The following is a 9,702-nucleotide window of genomic DNA, read 5'->3' on the forward strand; positions in this document are numbered from 1 at the left end:
GTGTGTAAAGCTAAATGTAGATGCAGCGGTTTCTGCTGGCCGAAGGTTTGGAGCAGTGGGTGCAGTTTGCAGGGACCAGCAGGGGGTATTTCTCGAAGCATCGGCCATTGTTGTCAAGCATATTAGTGACCCAGCAACACTTGAGGCAATGACAATCAGGAAAGCCCTATCCCTTTCAGCATATCTATTCGTCCAGAACATATATGTTGCATCAGATTGTAAGGTGGTGGTAGATAATGTGAGGAATGACACGTCTGCATCTTATGGATCAGTCATCAAAGAAATTGTAGACAGGTCTTCAGATTTTCAGTTTTGTAAAATAATTCATGAATTTAGGAGCTCAAATTTTAAAGCTCACAAACTAACAAAGCATGTACTTTCTCTCGGGGGTGGCCGCCATGTTTGGTTAGGTCATCCTGGGAACCTTTCCTTCGCCCCTGTAAACATTGTGACGGGTTAATAAAGGCTTTGCGAGTTTGTCAAAAAAAATGACCCGACCGAATTTGTCTAAAAAAAAAAGGTGACCCGACCGAACTCCTGGCCGAATCCGGCTCGTCCCTTTAATAGGCCGCCACGACGCCAAACTCCAAGTTTACGTCCACCAATATACTCGAAAACGACCGTAACAATCGCCATGGCGATAAATTCGGCGACAATGGCTTCCTCCCACCGCCTCTTCCCCGCAAGCGCCCTCGTCTCCCCGAGTGCCACGCGGAGCCGCCGCTCCAATTCCTACTCCTGCGCCCCTCGCCTCCAGTTCACCAAGCGCAACAGATGCAGCGTGCTGAGGCTGTGCAGCGCACGCCCTAGCGCTCCGGCCCTCAACCAGTGGTGGGCGTCCGAGCTCACCCCGGAGGATCTACCCACGGAGGAGACCGACGGGCCGACGACCGGGCACGGCTGGGAGGAGCTGGTGGCCATATGGAACGCGCTCATCGCCGAGCCCCTCCGGCCCGTCCTGCTCGCCTTGCGCGAGATCAGGGACCGCGGCCACTTCTTCCGCTGCCGCAGCTACCACGCCGGGGTCGTCGCTGGTATGTATTTATGGACAGGTTTCTTCTTGGTTAATTTTCTACAGGTTCTGATGTGAAAGCTTCATTATTTTTGTGCGCAATTCGTAGTACTATCCATTGAGTCAAGCTGCTTTCCCCCAAGCATCAAACTGCCTTTTTCTGCGCAATGCAGTCAGGAATCGGCTTACTCATTCTACTGACCGCGAGTAGCAGTGCAATCACAGATATCCAGCTATTTTACTCGTCTTCTTGTCTCTAATATGCATTGAACAAACAAATAAAGTACCCCCTCTGTGAAAAAATTTAAGATAGTTCTTAACAGATGGAGTACAATATTAATTACCTCTTCACCGCTCCTCCTCGCCACCGCCAATAGCCCCCGCCGGGCAAAACCCGCGCGGATCTGGCGGCGGGGGACAGTAATCCCCCGTGTGGCACGCTCACGTTCTGGGGGAGCTCCGTGTGGCAGCGACCGACGCGGCGTGACTCCGGCGTGCGTGGGTTCTGGCGATGGTGGCTAGGGACGGTGGTGAGGATGCGCCACACGGAGCTCGCTGCTCCCTCCCGGTGGCCTGCTGCGCTCCGGCAGGTGTGGTCTCTGTGAGGAGCGCGTGGTGGTGCTCGCCCTCCTCCCCCTTCTGCGTGTTTCAACTGGTACTCCTGCCTGCTGGCGCGTGCAGGCGCTAGGCATGCCTGCCGGCAATGGCTTGGCGCGTTTCTGGTGGGGGCGGCGTGGGCAGGCTGGATCCCGCGGGATCTGGCTTGCGGTGGCCCGGATCTGGTCACGTGCGGCAGCGGGCTGCAGTGACCACTGCTCTGCGGTGGTGCACGAAGCAGCTTCTCGCAGTCTACCGGTGCTCCTCGAAGGTGGTCTGCTCACTTGAGCGAAAGCTCCTGCTCCGACCGGAGCCGGCGATGGGGACGCCCGCGGGTGTCGCTTATCTATTTGGAGGTGTCGTGGTGTTGGTGACGTCCCCTTTGAAGCTCCAGGGGAAACCCTTGTTCCTGGTCCTTCCGGAACGATCGATGGCGGCGCATTTTTGCATGCATTCCTTCTTGAAGGCATCAGTTTGGTGGATTCGTTTAGTCGTTGCTCTCTGCGGGTTGGATGGTGGTGCGGCTGGCTGGGGGTCGATGGTGGTGTGTTCGGTGTCGGTGAGGAGGTGTTACTCTGCCAGCGTCATCTTGGCTTGACCATTCCTTGGAGTGGGTTTGTTTCTTCCATCCGAAGTTGGGTTAGAGGGTATGTTCCTCTCTGGACCACCTTGTTCCTGTATGACACCTCCTCCCTCTTTGGGGTGTTGTTGGGTGGCGACCAAGCGACCAACATTCAAGCTCACCTTGCTTGGTCAGATGAAGACGGAAGTTGAGACCCCGGGGGAAACCCCTAACCCAGGTCCTCCTAGTGCGGATGATGGCGGCGCGTCCGACGCCGCGACCCTTCTTGAAGGCATCATCTTGGGGTCAGCTTGGTTGATGTGGGGGTGTTGCTGCGGGGATGTTGGTGGTGGTGGTGCGGTCGGATGGGTCGACGGTGGTATGTATTCGTCTGTGGTGGTGTTCTTCGGTGTCCTCCTTATTGCTGTGCATGCCCAAGACCTCCATGGCTGCCGTTGTTGTGCGGCGAGCTTCGTGCTCTTGGCGTTGTCTCGGTTCATCTTTGCTCAATGATGCCGCAAGATGCCTCTCCAACTTGCTAATCGTTCCCAATCTCCATCGCGGAGTTCCCAGTCAAGGTTCGTGCTAGTCACACCGTGGTGCTTGGTACGCACGCTGGTGTGGTGCGTTAGGCTGCTTGTCAAGTGTTGGTATTGTGATCCTTTGACGACTCCCCTATACTTGTGCCTCTCGTGGTGATGCCCTTCGGTTTGCTAGCTGGGCGTGCCTTGTCTTGGGTGTCCTTTGTTTTGGTTTCTCTTCTTTTACCCTCTCTTGTACGGTTTTCGGCCCGGTTTCCCTCATAAATGGGGTCAACTTGTTTACCGTTTTGATCTGATTTCCCTTATAAACTGGATCAATCTCATTGCATTAAGGCCACTTTAAAATATATTCAGGTGGGGAGTCTTTCCCCCCAGTGACCATTTAAAAAAAAATTACTTGTTCCTCCAAAAAAAATTAAGCATCACTGAATTTGCAAATCTTTGCCCTTCCCAAATATAATCTGAATATGACACCGTTGGTTGCTCTTATTCATGCGTTCTCTTGACACTGTACTAGGTTCATCTTATCTTGATTTAATGTCAATCAAAGAAATAGCAAATGGCCTACCTGCAAAGTATCTGAGGAAGCATTGCGCACAACTCAAATCATATTTTCTTTTTGTTTGCAGGCCCATTCTTGATGATTGCTGGCTTCTGCCAACTCCGTAAATTAGTACCAACCCTGTTCGTGGATATAGTTCTTGGATATATATTCTACAAGTTAAGTGTCCTTGCAGCAGAACTGAGAAGAAATGGGAAGGCGAACCATTTGTGTGCTCGTATACAGCTCCGTGAGTTTTGGAACTCAAACTATATTATTTGTGTTTATTATGGAGAAGACAAATATATGAAATTTTGTACTCTGGACCGGTGACGGAGCTTGGGTCAAAATCACGTGGGGTGGTGGTGGTGGGGGGAGGGGGGGGGGGGGGGGGGGCTGGATGGAGGGCCGAACATAACCACTTTGGGGTGATTTTTAGTGGAAAAACATGCCTACTACTAATGGATGTGCACCTATTTTCCTATGGAGTGGGCGATGACCGTGGCACGCCTTCGGCTCGCTCAAGTGATTATAGTTGTCGCTAGGCGGTCCATAGGCTTGGTTTTAATTTTTATCAGTCTAATGTTTTTTATGCTGTCATGATTGATTATGAATATACCTGAAAAAAAATATACACCTTTATGAATAATGGTAGAATTAATATATGCCTTTTATTTCAAATGCAGTTCTCTTACTTATTTTGTCATTCAAGGATAACAACGCTTTCTGGGTAAGTCTTTGTTAAAGAGCAAGGGTGCCTAAACTTCAACTCAATCATGAAGATATTGTTTACTAATGGCTTGTTGTGGCTTATGGTAGGATGCTTACCGCCTCGTCACCGAGTTGATCTGGTTAGTATTTGGTGTAAAGCTATTATTGCTATGTTGTTCCATACCACACAAATAATCTTGTCTAAATAATATCTGTTCATCTCAGGTTCATTGCTCTGGACGTGTACTTAGTAGCTGTCACCTTTGAAATTATCGACGAGGAGGATCCCAGACCCGAAATGCTAGGAATTTACAAGATACTAAAAACCAAAGGGGGCCTGATGAGGGTGATAAAGAATTGGAATGTGAAAGATGAGTAGTGTTAGTAATACTAGTCAATGTGCACGTGCAATGCACGTTAATTTGGAAGTATATTAAGTGCATGTGGATATTAAGTAGGATCTTATTTGCTTGTTATTATGTGATTAGCACTATATTTGGCATGAAATCAACTGCACGCTAAACGTGTTGAGCGCTCGACATTAAAGCAGTCTAGGTCGTTAGATTGACATGATTTGATGGTCGAGATTAATTGGATCTGCCCCTTTGAGTCTTTTTATATTGGTATAGATTAACTGTTAACACGACTGACAACAAACTCTCTTTTTTTAGATTTAAAGAAAACTGTCCTTTTTTTGTTGGTGTCGGTTAGATCCTATCATGTATTTTTATTCTGCTGGTTAAATTGACTATTATTCGTCTATAGCTTGCTATGTTATACATCAGCATGTTGCGCTCAACAAAATTAACCACATCTGTCATCTGTCATGCTGGTTCTTTTAATAATGGGGAGGACCCGAAAGTACCATTGACACAATACTATAGAAAGGACCCTAAAAATTATAAATTACCACTAGATCCTTCCTCTTTGCAACTAGGACCACAAAGATGCCACTAATAATGCAATCTCGTCCTGATGCAAACGACTTCACCAGTGACACATTGATCGCCGCCTCCAATCAACACCTTGCCAACAACGGGTAGGTTGAAGAAGGTACATCAAAAACTTATGTTGAGCTGATCTTCAGTTTCAGTGGCCGGCATTGATGCACGGCCGAAAGGAGGATGAAGAGCCACCGAGCCCGCTTACTAACCCCATAAAGGAATGGATCTGAGAGGGTTGAGCATCCATTGCTCTCTTTCTGGTTGAGCATCCATTGCTCTTTTTCCTTTTGCCCATGGCATTATAGAGAGAGGGGAGATGACGCCGAAGTTGCCTGGTCTGGTGGTCTACCCGGCTTATTGGAGGTGTTTTCACTAGATCGACCTTCCTCGCCATTGTCCTCCATGGGTGACTAGAAGAAGAACCAAGCCTCATGTTGATGCCACTAGCATCAGAGGCCATACCTACATGACATGAAGCCATACGTCATATGGACAACCCTAACCTAGACTCAAACATAAGCCTACTACCAACAACGATGGTGTGACTTCCTCTCCTACCACTCATTCAGCCACTGATGTCGAGGGAGGAGGGGAGAGGGATCGAGAATCTTGGGGAGACTCTTTAGTATGATGGAGGAGAGAGAAGGGAAGGAAAGAAATGAGATTCCATCTCGGACATTTCATGAAGTCCGTCACCACATGGGAAACCCTAGCCTATAGCTAAACTTTTTTTTTTTGCACAGAAAGCCGGGAAAACTTAATGTTACTATCAACAACAACGGAAGAAACCTCGTCTCCCACCCTGATCATGGGCAGCCCGACCCGAAGCCAACCCAAAAAATAAGGATGGGTTGAGTCGAGCTTGCCTGTCAACTCGGGCCTAGGCTTTGATATGCATCCCAGAAGAGATAACTTTATAATGTATAATGACCTGTGTGTCGACTTGTGATTCTCTATAAAATTCATTACTAGTTGTAGTGTTGGAGGACAGAGATCAAGTTCGTGGTTTGGTGTCCCAGCGTGACGAACAGGATGGAGTTCCGCCCTAGTCATCGGAGCCGGAGCCGGACTGAAAGGACGTCCATGGAGGAGCCAAACTATTTCACAATATGTTTATTTGTGATTGTTATGCTTCTTATTTCTATGCATGTTAAAATGGTAGAAAGATCTCTCATTAATATCAAGAGAATTGCCATTCCCGATGTTTCACCTTCGCACGTCAAGTATGTCTAGTAGTGGACTCATAAAACTGGGGTGCTACTAGGATTCCAGTTGCTCTCCATGATCTTGGGTACCTGTAGGGATGAAGAACATCGACGAGACAAGAGACATCTATGGAACAACTTTATTTCACACATACGAGATGTTATTTCAAAGAACTTCTATTGATCCCCAGAAAAATAAAGAGGGTTGCAAGGCCTATCACTACTGCAGGAATGCCAGCAGTGGCGGGTGCAAAAATCCTAGTAGTGGCGGCTAGGCTCTCAGGGTCGCCCGCCACTGACCTCCTGCCACTACTATTATGGCATCAGTGGCAGTCCGCCACCCGCCACTGATGACAGTGTTGTAGTGGCGGGGAGAAGTTATCGCCCTCCACAACTATAATCTCTGCCCACTACTGTTGTGTGTATTAGCAGTGGGAGGTACCTTTGCTGCCTGCCACTGGTAGTGATGTCCGCATATAGAGAAATTGCTGCCGTGGCAGTGTTATTTTCCTGCCATGGCAGCATTCTAATGGCGCTGAAGCAGTATTTTGCACTCAATCATCCCATTACAGTCAAACAATCATATTACAACGGTGTTACAATAATTAAAATTATAATGAAGCAAACATACAGTATAAGAAGTGTAGGGCAACAAATAAACATGTAAAATTCTCAACTCATAAAATGAACAACGAATCAAGATGTTTTGAAGCACTGTGTTGCTCGCAATCGATTACCGCAATATGTCTTTGACTCAGTGAAGTCGTTATTCATCTCGCTCTAGCTGGGAGTGAAACCTCCCATCCTCATTTACAACCTCTTTGTTGATGATTGTGGCCAACACCTTTTGGAGATGGCCATGCTCTGTTAATAGTTCCCATATGTCGAAGTCCCTCTCCATCTGTTCGGACCACTTGATGATCTGGCTATGGTTACACAAATATTTGCTTTTCTTCAAAAACTCATCCATGATAGCCATGGCACAGTATCCAGACCTATGAGTGGTTTCCACATTTTGTTCTTGATAGCAACAAGCACTAGTGAAGAACTTGAATTCTGAATGTTCTGTTATAGTCTCTCTGACGTTCTTACACTTGGCGAGAGCATCATTTAGAACCTTCTTCAATCTGGTCCATTGCTTTTGAGGGTGTCTCTTCGAATCGAAGAACTAAGCCAAGCCCTGCATCGGCAATAGTGCGATTACAATCCAATGCCGGCCGCTACGCAAAAAAATGAAGAAATTAGCATTGATGAGATCAGACCACAAGGCCATTTCTATGTTTCAAAATAAATTAGTGAACATTAACGACTTACTTGTCATAGTATGGCACTAGAAAGGTGTCCGCATGTGGATGTTTGACAATAAAGAATGGGAACAAGTAGTCCGAGATGACCTCCTGGCCTTCTGTGGTTTCCAAGTTGTGGTAGTGCATGTAAAAAGGATCAGGTAAGGAAACTTTACCATGCGGGAGTACGGATCTGTAGCTCGATGAAGTACCCAGAGCCTCATTAACTCTAGGGATACTGTGCTGACAGAGAGAGAAGATATTTGCATGAATGACCTCATTAAAGGCCAGATCAATTTTGTCTGCCGGACACTCCTGGACAAAACTATAAACTTCTATCACCTTGGCCGTGTATCCATCTTAACTTTTTTTATTCCTCTACCACATGGCCTTGTAGAATTTGAAGATCAACCGAGAGGGTCTCCAACATAGAGCCCGATAGAAGCGGTTCCCCGGGCTTATACATGTTCATTTTCCGCCTTTCGGGGAGGACAACAGGCATATGTGGTTTGTCTGCGGATGGTTCACAACTGTCATGTGCATTCTTTTCCCCTGAATGCGGATTATCTAGCACTACATCTCCGGTGCCGGCATATCCTTGGGGAATCTCCTCTATATCATTCATTGGCCACTTAAGCAGGTGGCTCTGGGTCACTTACCATAACATAGTGACGCCGTCTTCAGGGGGTGAGGCAACGACCAAGATTCGAAGCCCATCACTACCTCCTACACCTACACCCTCGTTGTGCCAAGTGGCAAGACGACCCTGTGCATAATTTTGCTACCATCGGTAAACGTGATGATTTGACCCTTGGCAACCCTTGTCTTCACCCCATCCACATTGGCTTGCAGCCAACATGGAATAAAGTGGGATGCACGTGGCTGATGGGTGATGATAGCTGTATGCTGCTGGGTAGGACTTGGCACATTGTGCGGAAACATTTCTGCTAACCTTTTCTTGACTGCTGCATCTACTACTGCATCTAACTTAGTTTTGCTTATGTACTTCCTTCTGTATTTTTTAGTTCTTTGGTTTCAGGGTAGGCTTCATCCCACAACATCTTACCCCCTCCCAACGCACGTTCAGTCTTGGGCTTCTTGTTAACCCCAAAACCCGCGTTCACTGCACGGGTAAGAGGGTCATCATACCTATAGCCATGGGGAGATTCATGAGGACCCGGTCCAAATTCGTGCTTTATTTTTCTCTACAAAAATACATGTGTTTAGGTAAACAATTAGTATGGTACGTAATAAATAAGTTGCGGGGACTAAATTATTAGTGGTGATTGAAGTTACCAAGTTCTCCTTCGTCGAGCGAAGTTCCTGTGTTGGGAGGACCAACTCCTTACTGTCTAGGTCTTGCACTGCAAGGGCCTTGGTAAAACAGAAGTCCCGAGCACGATCTCGATGTTCCCAGGACGGAGGCTGACTCTGCGGCTATAAACTCCGCAATAATGTCTCCCATGGGTGACATGAGTACCATGCTAGCCCCTAGGCCAACAAGCATTTTGGAACCGTCAAAGTACATGGTCCAATGTGAATAAGTGATGTACTCTCGAGGGAGTTTGGCATCCATCCATTCCGCCACGATGTCGACCAACACCTGAGATTTAATAGCTCGGTGTGGTTGATAAGTTATTTCAAAAGGTAGGAGCTCTATGGCCCATTTGGCTATATGCCCCGTTGCATCCCTGTTGTTAATTATATCACTTAATGGGACATCGGATGCCACGGTTACTGAGCACTCTTGTAAGTAGTGCCAAAGTTTTTGTGACACCATAAAAATGGGGTAGGCTATCTTTTGATAGTGGGGGTAGCGTGTTTTGCATGGGGTTAAGACCTCGGAGACATAGTAAATGGGCTTTTGGACCTAGAACTTGTGACCCTCCATATCTTGTTTGACTACGAGTACTGCGATGAGCACCTGGTTTGTGGCCGAGATGTATAGTATCATCGTCTCACATATACCTGGTGCCACCAGGATGGGGTTAGTGGTGAGGAGGGCCTTGTTGTCTTCTAGGGCTGCCGCAACCTCCTTGATCCAGTTCAAAGTCTTTGTTTGCTTTAATAGCCTGTACAAGGGTAGGGCATTCTCCCCGAGCCTTGATATGAAGCGACTTAATACCGCCACACAACCTGCTAGTTTTTGTACGTGCTTGAGCTCGGTTGGTACTCTAAATGGTCCAAGGCTTGTATTTTTCCCGGGTTAGCTTCGATTCCTCGGCTAGATACGATGAAGTTGAGGAGTTTGCCAGCTGGGACCCCGAAGATGCATTTCTCCGGATTGAGCTTGATTTGGTAT

The 9,702-nt window shown here is 47.4% G+C and overlaps 1 protein-coding gene across 1 annotated transcript; it reads left to right on the forward strand.

Moving 5' to 3' along the window:
• The first annotated feature begins 609 nt into the window (after positions 1-609).
• On the forward strand, positions 610-4,413 carry LOC123050395 (uncharacterized). The gene is made up of 5 exons (XM_044473198.1): positions 610-1,034; positions 3,343-3,504; positions 3,941-3,984; positions 4,074-4,105; positions 4,191-4,413. The coding sequence occupies exons 1-5, from the start codon at positions 635-637 to the stop codon at positions 4,342-4,344; spliced, it is 792 nt and encodes a 263-aa protein (XP_044329133.1). The 5' UTR covers positions 610-634; the 3' UTR covers positions 4,345-4,413.
• The last annotated feature ends 5,289 nt before the right edge of the window (positions 4,414-9,702 follow it).

Source organism: Triticum aestivum, chromosome 2D (genome assembly GCF_018294505.1).
Source record: "Triticum aestivum cultivar Chinese Spring chromosome 2D, IWGSC CS RefSeq v2.1, whole genome shotgun sequence".
Lineage (NCBI taxonomy): Eukaryota > Viridiplantae > Streptophyta > Magnoliopsida > Poales > Poaceae > Triticum > Triticum aestivum.

Bases quoted from the DNA above. Each gene is read 5' to 3' on its own strand.
- LOC123050395 (XM_044473198.1), top strand. From the start codon at position 635: ATGGCGATAAATTCGGCGACAATGGCTTCCTCCCACCGCCTCTTCCCC. The intron at 1,035-3,342 runs GTATGTATTTAT...TTTTGTTTGCAG, and splicing joins CCACGCCGGGGTCGTCGCTG to GCCCATTCTTGATGATTGCT. The intron at 4,106-4,190 runs GTTAGTATTTGG...TGTTCATCTCAG, and splicing joins CTCGTCACCGAGTTGATCTG to GTTCATTGCTCTGGACGTGT.